The sequence below is a fragment of the Typopeltis vanoorti genome, chromosome 4 (genome assembly GCF_054136105.1).
Source record: "Typopeltis vanoorti isolate ZY-2024b chromosome 4, IOZ_Tvanoo_1.0, whole genome shotgun sequence".
Taxonomy (NCBI): domain Eukaryota; kingdom Metazoa; phylum Arthropoda; class Arachnida; order Uropygi; family Thelyphonidae; genus Typopeltis; species Typopeltis vanoorti.
Window position 1 is genome coordinate 46,890,545 of NC_143552.1, and position 12,377 is coordinate 46,902,921.

The following is a 12,377-nucleotide window of genomic DNA, read 5'->3' on the forward strand; positions in this document are numbered from 1 at the left end:
TAAACCATCATGTATTACAATAGAGAGCCAAATACTTATTTATCATACATGTCCTCTAGGAGATGTGCTTTACTTTAATGGAAAATACTAAGGAAAGTGATCTAGAGCTTACTCTACCTTTACTACGAGTTGCCCATAAGGTTATTTATGCTTGTATCCGCCGAAACTTTTAGTTTCTATATATTCTGCATGAAATTCTAGTAGTTTCCTTATTCGGCTTTGAAATAATGTTGGATTCTATATCCACTTAATATGTATTATTATATTTGCAGTGTTTTTTTTCTTTATGTTTTATTGCTTGTTTGCCAAAGTATGGAGAGTCATTTTGCTTGTTATCGTAGAATTTATGCCGATAAGAAAAAAAACTAAAACTGCTCAAATGACTTTTGATAACTTCTTTTGATAAAAAAATTGCAGTAAATAATGTAGGTACAAGCATTTATTAAACATTTACTTTGCATTCATTTTGTATCTTTCCTAAAAGAGTACCACATAAAACGAATTATTAATACAGTAATCGATCATGGACGAATTGTAATTTTTACCATTGATTATGAGATTTGATTAACATGATTTTGATATACGCGGTAACATTGAGGGATTAATTAACCACGTTAATTGAGGGATACCTGTATAGTACATATTATAGTGAGCGGGCTAAGGATTTTTTCTATTTTTTTTTTAATATTAATTTTATCATTTACGATATTTTACATAATCCAAAAACCTTAAGGACTAAACATGGAACTTTTTTCAAGCCTCCACTAAGTGAGATAGCATCCATACTAGGCAGTGATCATCATCTTGCACCTAAAGACAGTCACAAATGTCCATGCCATATCGGGATTCAAACCCACAGCTTGTTGATTGGAGAGTGGATATGCTAACCAATCTTAAACATTAGTGAGATTGGATATGCTAACCAATCTTAAACATTAGTGAGCATTTGATTTCCCAGCAGAAGTTACGTGGTATTCAGGTATGTTCACCATCCATTTCAGTAATGTTCAGTAGTTTTGTCAGTAGTTACCAGAAGTGTTCACGAGTGCCTTATCAGTGAACAAGGTTAACGAGAGATATAATAGTAATTGTGCGAATAATGGTTAGTGAGGGCATCCCGTGATGAGTTTTGAGACTTCATGGAAATAGATGCCTGCAGTAGGAGTAGTAATAATGTTTCATCAGGAATTGAAGAATTGTAGTCTCGTTTCTTTATTAAAGACACTTAGTCGCACCCTAGTATTGCAAACTATGAAGAGGCCTGCACTTTCTTTCAATTATTAAAGAAGTCTAATTAAATATGAATTGAAAAATATACATGTTTAAATATAGATGGATATTTGCAAAAGATGGTTTATTTTTTCAATTAATTCCTGCCTTTTTTTTTGGGGGGGGGGGGAAACAGAGTGCACTGTCCTTACAAAAGGAAATGATATCTAAACCTACCTTTTATATCAAAATAATTTATTGTAGAAATCTTGCATTTAAAAAAAAAAAGAAAAAAATGTTGGTTCAAGTGGCTGAGGCTATATGCGTAGGAAATTCCTACGCATATAGCCACAATGAATTCTCAGTATAAAATTTATTACATTTTGAAAGTCTTATTATTAATTATTAATTCATTTTTTTATTTCTTAATTAGGTGATCAAGTGTCTCACAAAGGTGCTCTGACAGGTGGGTATTTTGATACAAGAAGATCTCGTTTGGACATCCACAAGGCTCATATGCAGCTTATGAATGAAATCACAGAGCAGGAACGACAACTAAGTCAACATAGAGAAACCTTGACTTATATCCTTTTGTTATTCACACTTTAGTGCAGAAAGACCATATCCATCATCATCATCATCAAATTCCTGCCATGTACCCTCAAGGGGTGTACAGGATATGACAGTACTACATGAAAAAATTACATCATTACTAACTTCCTATCTACAATTTTCCTCCAAATCAGTCTGTTACTTGTCAAGACTCCAACATTATCAGATCTTATATTTCTATCATCTAAGGCACTTTGTACCGTATCAATCCACCTATATCTTGGTCTTCCTCTGGGTCGTTTTCCTGCCAACCTGGCAGAGAACACTTGTTTTGCTAATCTTTCCTCGCCCATTCTGTTTAAGTGACCATACCACCTGAGATTAGCTCTGCTAACGCATTCCTGGATGTTGACAATGTCAAGTTCTTTCCTAATATCCTCATTTTTAATATGATATTGCCATTGATGCCATCTGTTCACGCCTCTAATCTTTCTCAGGACTCTCATATCTGCAGTCTCTAGTCTTTGATCAAGTGTTTTACTTCTGACCCAGCTCTCAGATGGCATCAATTAGTCGCAACACTAATTTAGTGTTGCGACTAATTTCTCTCTTATTCCATATGAATTTATTCAATTGACTTCCTACCATACCAGCTTTGCTGATTCTGTTGTCTATTTCCATATTTAATTTACCATCTTCACTAAAAATCGTGCCCAAGTAGCTGAAATGTTTTACTTGTTCCACAGGTTCTCCATTCACAACACAGTTCACACTTTCAATGATTCTGCCTATTTTCATTGTCTTTGTCTTTTTATTGCTGACCTTCATACCATATCTATTACAACAGCTATTCAATTTAGTCAGAGAATCTTGCAGACTTGTAGCGGATTTATTTAGAAGTATAACATCATCCGCATAAAGCAAAGAGCTGACATTAACATCTCCAATTTTGATATCAGGTTTAATACCACTTTCCTTCATAATGTGATCCATATAGATAATGAATAACAGAGAGGATAATGTACATCCTTGTCTCACACCAGATTTAACATTAAACCATCTTCCTGTACTTCCTTCAATTCTAACTGCTGACTTACAACTCAAATGAAGACTAAGTATTGCTTGATATAATGCCCCATTGACGCCATATAATTGTAGCATATTCAACAGCTTCTCTCTTGGCACCTTGTCATATGCCTTTGCCAGATCTACAAAACTTAAATACAGATATTTGTTATATTCCCATGCTTTCTCAACTGTTTGTTGTAAAGTGAAGATCTGATCCTGACAGCCTCTATTTGACCTGAATCCAGCTTGTTCTTCACCAAGCTTTTCTTCCTCAATCCTTTTCAACCGTTTCTCAATTACAGAGAAATACCTCTGTAATTCTCACATTCAGTTTTATTTCACTTTTTAGATATGGATACTATGAGAGCTCTGCTCCAATCATCTGGAATTCGTCCCTCTGTCCAGGCCTTCTGAACTATGCAGTGCAGCCACTATAAGACTTTTATACCTCCACACTTGAGCATTTTTGGTCGAATATCATCTATTCCTGCTGCCTTTCCACATTTCAGGCCTTTGATGGCTCTTTCTACTTCAAGTATGCCTGATTGCATGCCAGTTGATTGTTTTTTACCGCTGTACTATCACTGCTTGTTTCATTTAGCAATTTTTTGACGTAATTACTCCATACTTCAATGATATCTTTTTCTCCAGCTTTCATGTCACCTTTATGATCTCTAATTTCTTTTACAACACCTCCATTTTTGAGTTTTTTCAACAGCCTCCAGAATATTTGGTCACCTTCTTGATATTTATTTTCTATGTTCTTACCAATCTTATGATTTTTGTTTAGCTAGTTTTACACAGTGTTTAGATTTCTTACATTTGTCTCTCTATTCTCTAAGAGCACAAGCTGACTTATTTGCCAGGAACTTTTGATATGCTTTCTTCTTTTCCTTCACTGCTTCTTTAACTTCCTGTGTACACCATGGAGTTCTGATTTTTCTGTCCTTGCAGACAACCTCACCACATGCCTCTCTCTGGCTGAATCAAACAGTGTTTTCTTCTAAGTTTGAGACAGAGTCTCCAGTAACATTAGAGGAGTTGTGGTTCATTATGCTATGCACTTAATCTATATCTGATGACTCAATTTTCTTAATTATTTCTTGGAATTATTTTAGCAATTTTTATTCTAATTATCCTGTTAACTATGCCATTTTACATGATTTTACATAAAATCTGGACTTCTTTAATCCATCATGCCACACTTATTTCTACCAGTAGTATACAGGAACCCACAAATCAGCAGCAGTATTAGCAAATGCATGAGATCCATTATTTAAACAGTTTATATATTTTTCACTAGAGATGTTAAATGTTTTTTACTTGCTTTCTAGTTCTTTAGTTTATTCATGCTATTTCCTGATGAAATGAAACAAAGTATTTCACAAAACTAGTTGAAATACAAAAAAAATAGTTTCCATTTGGCTTCTTTGTTTGTGATTAAATACCGGATAAAATATTTCTAGAATAATGCCATTCCTCCATGGCAGGTTTGCATTCCATCATTTGTCTACATGCAGTTATTTAATACATATAGAGCAAACACTCTAATTTCCTTCCCATCTGTAGTGATGGTTCAAAATCTGAGACTGCTGTTGGTTGTGTTACTGTATTTCCTGACTTTATCATATCCCATCAGATTCTGGTTTATACAGCAGAATTATTTTATATTGGTTTGTATTGCAGGAATTATACAGCAGAATTGCATGCAATTCAGCTTGCACTTGTGCATATAAAAGAAAACTGCTACCAAATGTGTATGATTTATAGACCATCTCATCTTCTGTGTGCACTCAGTGCTTTGTGAGGTTCTACAACTGTTGTACAAATTGAAGGTCCCTAATTTTAATATTCAACTGTGCTGGATTCCCAGCCACATTGGAATTGGGAGAAATGATGCAGCTGCTAAATCAGCTGATAATTTTTCTATGTACTGTTTGTCAGTTGCATATACAAACATTTTATAAGCTCAACTCTAATAACTCAATGGTAATCATCATATCAGGAAGCCCTGACAAATAAATAAATTGCACTTAATTAAGCCTGAAATTAAGCAGGGCAAGTCTGCACTGGCAGTCTAGCCAGCATAGACTAGATTATGATTATGAACAATGCAACACATCTCACCATTCGTCATGCTCTGGTGGAGTGCTAGCACTTTACTTGAGAAAGGAATGAGTTTTATACTAATCTGGCTGAGTCATATATCCTTAGGCAGATATTGTCAGACTTGGACAAATTGCATGAACTTTTTAACATTTTATGGAGAATTAATTTATACAAACACATTTGAGTATATATTCTGTTTGTATGTAGATATTGGTTTGGTTAACTTCAGTTTTTAAAATTTGCTCTCTTTATATAACAAACAATATTCACTAATTTATCTCTTTATTACTTTTTTTATTACCTTCATTACTGCTGAAACTTTTGACTTGGTGTAATATGACTTTGCTGTCCTTGCACCAACAAACACCTAATTGACCAGCCAATCAAGGGGGCATACAGGATATTATAGTACTATTTCAGGGAAAATTTACACCATTACTAACTACATTACATTAATAACTTCATATTTTATTATGAATCTGCCATTGATGCCATCTGTTTGTTTTCCTAATTTCTCATATATCTGTAACCAATCTTTGATCATCTGTTTTATTTTTAATGCAGCTCTAACATCATAAGTTAAAAAAAATGTTTTGAGTATTGTCTTGTATACAGCACTTTTAAAGTTATGTCTAATTTCTCTCTTATTCTATAAATTTATTCACTTGACCATACCAGCTTTTCATATACTGTTTATTTCCATATTTAATTTGCCATTTTTATTAAAAATTGAGACTAAATAACTAAAATGTTTTACTGGTTCTGTAAGTTTTCCATTCAGAATGCAGCCAATATTTTCAGTGTTCTGCCTGTTTTCATAGTGTTTGTCCTTTTATTGTTGATTTTCATACCAAGTTTATTGCAACAGTTATTCAGTTTAGTTAAGGAATCTTCCACACTTGCACTAGATTTATCTTAGAGTATAACATCATCTACATAAAGAGGTTAGTTGAATGTCTCCAGTTTTGATATCAGATATAATGCCACTTTCCTTCATAATGTGATTCATATAGATAACAAACAACAATAGAGAGAGAGAGAGTGTATGTATCCTTGTCTCTCATCTGATTTTACATCAAACCATCCTCACAAATCACAAAATTGTATGTGAGAATTACTCTGTAATTCTCACATACAATTTTGTTTTCCTTTCCAGTCATTCAAGCTGTCAACCTTCTGAATTCTGAAGGTTCAAGCTGAACCTTCTGCAGTACATGTGGCATTTTGGATAGCATATCTGGTATATAGAAGTTTTTAAAACTGATATACAGAAGTTTCAGTGGTTAGGTGTCATAAGTAAGTTTACACTAATGTTAAGATGACCTCCCATTATAAGAAAGAGAACAGATTTTATTTCTTTAACTGCTGAGTGAATTCTGGTGAAATTTTGGATATCTTATCCGGTTCCAAAATATTTATTTTCATTAATAGACAAAGCTAATTTTATGAACAGTCCTTCAGCAGAGTTTTTTTATTATTATTATTTATTTATTTTTTTTATAATAACTCTTAAAACTGATATACAGAAGTTTCAGTGGTTATGGTGTCATAATAGGGATGTGAAATTGGCTGACAAAGTATAGTATCACTGTTAACATACTTGAAAAGAAGTTTGTTATTTGAAGTGATTCCAGAATTTTCTAGAAAAATAATGATCAAAATTAACTTATTGAATATTGTTTTTCATTATAATACATAACAATTGCTTTTTATTTCTAATATTTTTTGATATGGAGAAAATCTCTGTGCATGTTCTTTAATTCATATACCCATTGAAAGTCAAATTAATCAAATTGTCAGTGATATGCAGAAAGCAGAGACAAAAAATAGCAAAAACAAGTGAGTTCATTTTATTTCATTAACAAGCCAGTAATTATGCTCATGATTTTATGTATTTAATACTATAAATGTATTTCTTAAAACTGTGTACTGTTCATTAGTGTATGTCCATAAGTATGGCATCTTGAGGAGCTTGTGTTGAGGTATGTTGGGGTGGGGATAGGGACTGATGGATGAGTGAGCAAGAGATATATGAGGAATTAAATAAATTTGATATCAATAAAGCAATAGTACTCCTACAGTGTATCTTAAAAGAACATTCCAAAGTTAATGGCAGTCTTGATATAATTTAAACAAGATTCTTGCATCAGCAGGTCCCAAAGGAATATAAAGATGATAAAATTAGTAAAATTGTATCATAAAATTTATCATATTTTTGATAAATTTTATAATCATTTTTAATTAAAAATTTTGATTTGATTAAATTTGATTAAAAAATAAATAAATATAGTAAAATACTAATCCAGTGCATAGAGTGGAGGAGACAAAAGATAAGGAGGTGATGATCAATATAGTATATATGCAGTTCAGGGAACACTGGAAAAAAAGTAATGGGTTACTAACAAGGAATTCAGGAGTGACGTTTTGTTGTATAATGCCTGAAAGACATTGTCTGCAAAGTATTTTTAATATTAAAACTGGTCTTCAAAATGCTCCCTGGGTTCAGATTAATAATTATTAATATGAATGTTTATATACCTGAATTGTTACTTGCTCTAAAATCTAACAGATAAGCTGAGGTGTTGACGGTTATTCATTACTTATTTTTAATGGTATTAACAACACCACACAATTTTATCAAAGAGATGTTTTATTAACTGCTTATATTTCACTGAATTTCAATTCAGCATCATCAGAGCACAACACACTTGTACACGCAACAGTGAGAGTGAGTGAAACAATACAATTGCAATTGGACAAAAGATCTAAAGTCCTATTTTTTGGCACCCTCTAACGGGGGGGGGGACAGCTATGCAGGAGTTTCTCTTAGGATAACAGTCTCCCAAATTTTTGGCAAACTGATGCAACCATATTTGTTAAGGTTGGGAGAATTCTTCAAACCATTGCTGACTCAAAAAATAATCTTTCTGATCTGTAACAACTCCTAAATAGCACATTCATTTTCCTCCTTCTAATCCTGTGTGAAGGAGTGTCCAAAGCATGGTCTGCCAGTCCTGACTTGCCATAGTAATAGTAGCGAATGTATTTTTCATGTTCTTTCAAGCAGATGTTAACTGATCTTCCTGTTTGCCCATAATAGGCCAAGTCACAGGGAACTTCATACACTCCTGGGTGTGCTAAAGGGTGAGGTTTATTCTTAGGTGAGTGGATCAGGGTTGCTAGTTTGACATGAGGTTTGAAAGTGGTGCGAAGGCCATGTTTCATCAATATTTTGGCCATCTTTTCTGATGTAAATTTGCCCTAAAATCTTGATACAATATTTTCTATATGAAATCTGAACCTGCTGTGTGCAGATTTCATCATCTGGATTATTGCTTTCCTTTTTCCTTATTTTTTTAATTGGTTTGCCATTTTTTAGATTGCTGATAGCCATATTTTATTGAAGTTATGTGATGTGCTGAACAGTTAAAAATTCCTGATGCTGTTATGTAGGTGTCACCAACATAAACATCATCATCGCATGAAATAGTGAATGGGGGGGAGACTTGAACCCAGGGATCACCATGTTAAATTTGGTGGACACTATTTGGAAAACACTGATCTAGATCTTCCAGCTGTGATGTAGGAATCCATGTTATTCCTCTCCTTATATAACTTTTTTTCATAATCCAGTGAATGACGACTAAAAAGTAGACCAGATATAATGCAACCTTGTCTCACATTGTTTCTATCTCAAAATGTGATGATGGCCTGGCATTAACTCAACTTTTACTTTCTTGATACATTTCTTTTATTCTCACACAAAACTGGCAACTCTGAGGTACCTGAGCTGGATTTGATCATGCTTCATGTTTATCTGATTGTCAAATCCCTTTCCCGTCTCGTTAATTTCATCTTGTTACTTTCTAACTTCTCTGATTCTTCAGGCCCTATACTATTAGAGTAACTTTAGGGCTAAGGGTCTATATTTCATTTCTTCCTCTCCATTTCATATTATTCTACTATACAACTGGCAAAAAACTATAAAATGCATCTCTTGATCTGTCTGGTCAACATGGGAGACCAAAAACTTCCATCAATATGAAGAGAAGAAAGAAAGGCCATAATGGACAAAGTAATATAATCATGAATAAAATGGGTTTTAGCCAAAAATATGAAAAAACAGTTTTCAAGCTTACACAGAAGTGCTGTCTCGAATGAAAGCAAACCTGACCAGCTTTTATAAATGGATAAGTCATTAAATAAGAAGAAATGATCAGCAAGAATTCTCTATGTAGTTACCTATAATGTATATACTCTTATCAGTGATGATGGATTAATATACATAGATAAAAAGCTATAAGATATTAATTGAACATAGATCTAAATGAAATATGATCCAAGATCTAAACAATAGGTGTCTGCTGTTAAGACCTATTGTGAACTGCATAGGATGACCTACATATAAAGTCTGAAGATACTTATCCAATCCTCTTTCTACATTTACTGGAAATTCTGCTTCCTTCATAAAAAAATTCAATAGATTTTAAGAATAAAATTTCAGGATTATTCTTACAACCCACAGATCTTCTAGTAAGTTTTGATGTAATCTCGCTCTTTACAAAGATCTCTCTGACAGATATGATTGAATTACTTTATAACAACTCCTCTTGATATTGTAAAACTGTTTGCTTTCTTTTAGTGTTGCACGGTGATCAGCATTCATTTTAGAAATTATGGACTTCAACCGTGTTATAAATAACTATTTTAATTTCCTGACATTTCGACCTTCATATTAAGGTCATTATCTGGAGTATATACAAGCTGAGTTACATTTCACACAGTAAGCTGGCCTTTCTAATCATGTCCTGAACACTTTACATAGAATTAACTTGAAAAGTACCAGTTGTTTACATCACACCAAAACATGGTATGAACACAAATTTAAGGAAACCTGTGAGTTTCTTATCTACTACCCCAATCTGAACAATAATGATGGTCTAAAAATCCCAAGCATATGGAAGCCACATATTCTACCCATGGAACCTTTCTCCCTAAGAGCTAACTGTAGATAATCCAGAATCGTAAATCTAATATAACAGTTGTCATGTTAAAAATGGGACATCATTGTTACTGTAGAAAACTGTCTATATGAAAGAATGTTTCTCCCATGTTATCTTAAATAGAATTTAGCTTTGATGTAGTTTCTAAATATTTGATTAATTTTTAATTTTATCTGTTTTTTTTTTCAGTAGAGGTCATACCAGTGGAATAACCAGTGATCAAATCATTGTTTCTTTAGCTTACTGTGTGAAATGTAACTTAGCTTGTCCTTGTATATTTGTATATACTGCAGATGATGACTCCAGGTCATCATCTGGAGTATATACACGAAACGTCGGGAAATTAAAATAGTTATTTATAACACGGTTGTAAAGTCACTAAAATGAATAAAACTTTGACCTTGTCATTAATTCAAGATACTTTAGATGCCAGAACAAACTATAAACAGATAGAGGGAACAGCTATGGGGTGTCCCATTTCTCCAACTCTAGCTAATTACTTGTGGAACATTTCGAACAACATGGTCTGGGCGTTTTTTCGCCTAAACCATCAGTTTGGTACTGATACGTACGTTGACGACATGTTTGCTGTATGGAACTCGTTCTTGTCCAGTCTTCATGAATTTCTTGAAAAAATTAATTCAATAAACCCGAGAATCAAATTCATCCTGGAAGTAGAAGATAATAGTTGTCTTCCTTTTCTGGATATAGAAAACCAACTCATACTGTTTGATTCTAACTCATCATCACCCTTGTCAGAAATGTGTGTAATCAAATCTTAAAGGGAACAGAGCTCATAAAATATGATCTACAGATTTTCTTCTACACAAAGAACTATTTATTATCAGAACTACCTTTGTCGCTAATAGAAATATAAGATCTGATAATGTTGGAGTCTTGACAAGTAACAGACTGATTTGGAGGAAAATTGTAGATAGGAAGTTAGTAATGATGTAATTTTTTTCATGTAGTACTATCTTATCCTGTATACCCCTTGAGGGTACATGACAAGAATTTGATGATGATGATGATGATGGTTATAATACAAAAATCTATTGAAAAAATAATCAATAATTATGGCCATCATCCTAACCTGCCTCAAGAAAAAATTACCAGAATTTGTATCACATATGTTAAAGAACTCTCAGAAAAAATAGCAAGATTACTTTGACAGATTAACATACAAGTCACTTTCTGTCCAGTTTGCAAACTTAATACCCTCCCTTATCTGACCTAAAGACAAATATCCCACTCTTTCTTATTCCTGGAGTTCACAGAATCCTCTTCTTTTGTGGCTTATGTTATTATGGACAAACTGGTCGAGCTGCACAAATTTGTCTTGAAATATCAGAAATGCACATTTCGCTTAAAGAACCCAGCAAATCCAGTTTAGCAAGCCATGCATTATCTACAAAACACAGAATTCAGTGGAACAAAACCAAAATGTTACACAAAAGTTACTTTCTTCTAGAAAGACTACAAAGGAAAGAAATCTTTGAAGCACACATTCACAGCTCAGGCCTGAAAAAACGCGATTGCCTAAAATTTTCTCAATTTTGGAAAGTTATATTGACTAATACTCACCATTCGTATGTTCCTTAATTTGTAATTAAACTTTGTTTATATTTAAAAATAATTTAACTAAATTAATTTATTGTGATTTATTTTGAATATCTCTTTGAATATCTAGATGGGGCTATTCTCCTGCAGCCGATAGTGCACATAATAGCACATGCTTTCAATTGCATTGTTGTTGTTTTTTTAACCCCCCCCCCCCACCTGTAACAGTATTGACAATGGCTATGAAACTTGCTGAAAATTTTACAAATAAAAACATTAAAATTAAATGTAAGTGATTCTGATAATAATATTTCATGATGAAGTCTTACTCTTACTTTTTGATTTTTAGATGAATCCCTTTCTTTGTAGCACACATACTAATTTTTTTCTAGACTCACTAAATATGTTATCCTGCATATACATTAGGTTCCTCTGTTAATATTGCATTTTCTTACAACAATTAATAGAATTATTTGGAGTCATGGCTTGTTACTAAACTCTGTATGTACAAGAAACTCCTTTATACAAGAAGCAAGCTTGAGCCCTCCCCCATGACCATTCGTCCATATATTCTCAAAAGAAAAAAAAACATTCAAATCTACTTTACTAACCCAGGATAATGTTTCTTATACCTTGTATATATTGCATAATTATATAAGTCGAAAGACTGTGAATGGGGAGGGGATGGAATGGTTTACCTCTGCATGCTCTGCTTTTTACCTTACAAATTGACTTTGAATGTACTTGGTAGTAGTGTAGTATAGTATACTGTACATTCTGGTAGTAATATGAATTTAGGTAATTTGTGCAATTTATGCTGTTGCTGCTGCTCTTAATGGAAAATGCTAAAATATGTTAGTACTGTAGCTTTTGATA

At 33.1% G+C, this 12,377-nt stretch overlaps 1 protein-coding gene across 1 annotated transcript in view; it reads left to right on the top strand.

The window, feature by feature from the left end:
• The window catches only part of SMC3 (structural maintenance of chromosomes 3), a 450,203-nt gene that overhangs the window by 251,207 nt on the left and 186,619 nt on the right, over positions 1-12,377 (top strand). The window contains exons 18-19 of the mRNA XM_090391130.1: positions 1,643-1,792; positions 6,708-6,777. Coding sequence (XP_090247256.1) covers positions 1,643-1,792; positions 6,708-6,777 — 220 coding nt within the window. The remainder of the gene's footprint in view (positions 1-1,642; positions 1,793-6,707; positions 6,778-12,377) is intronic.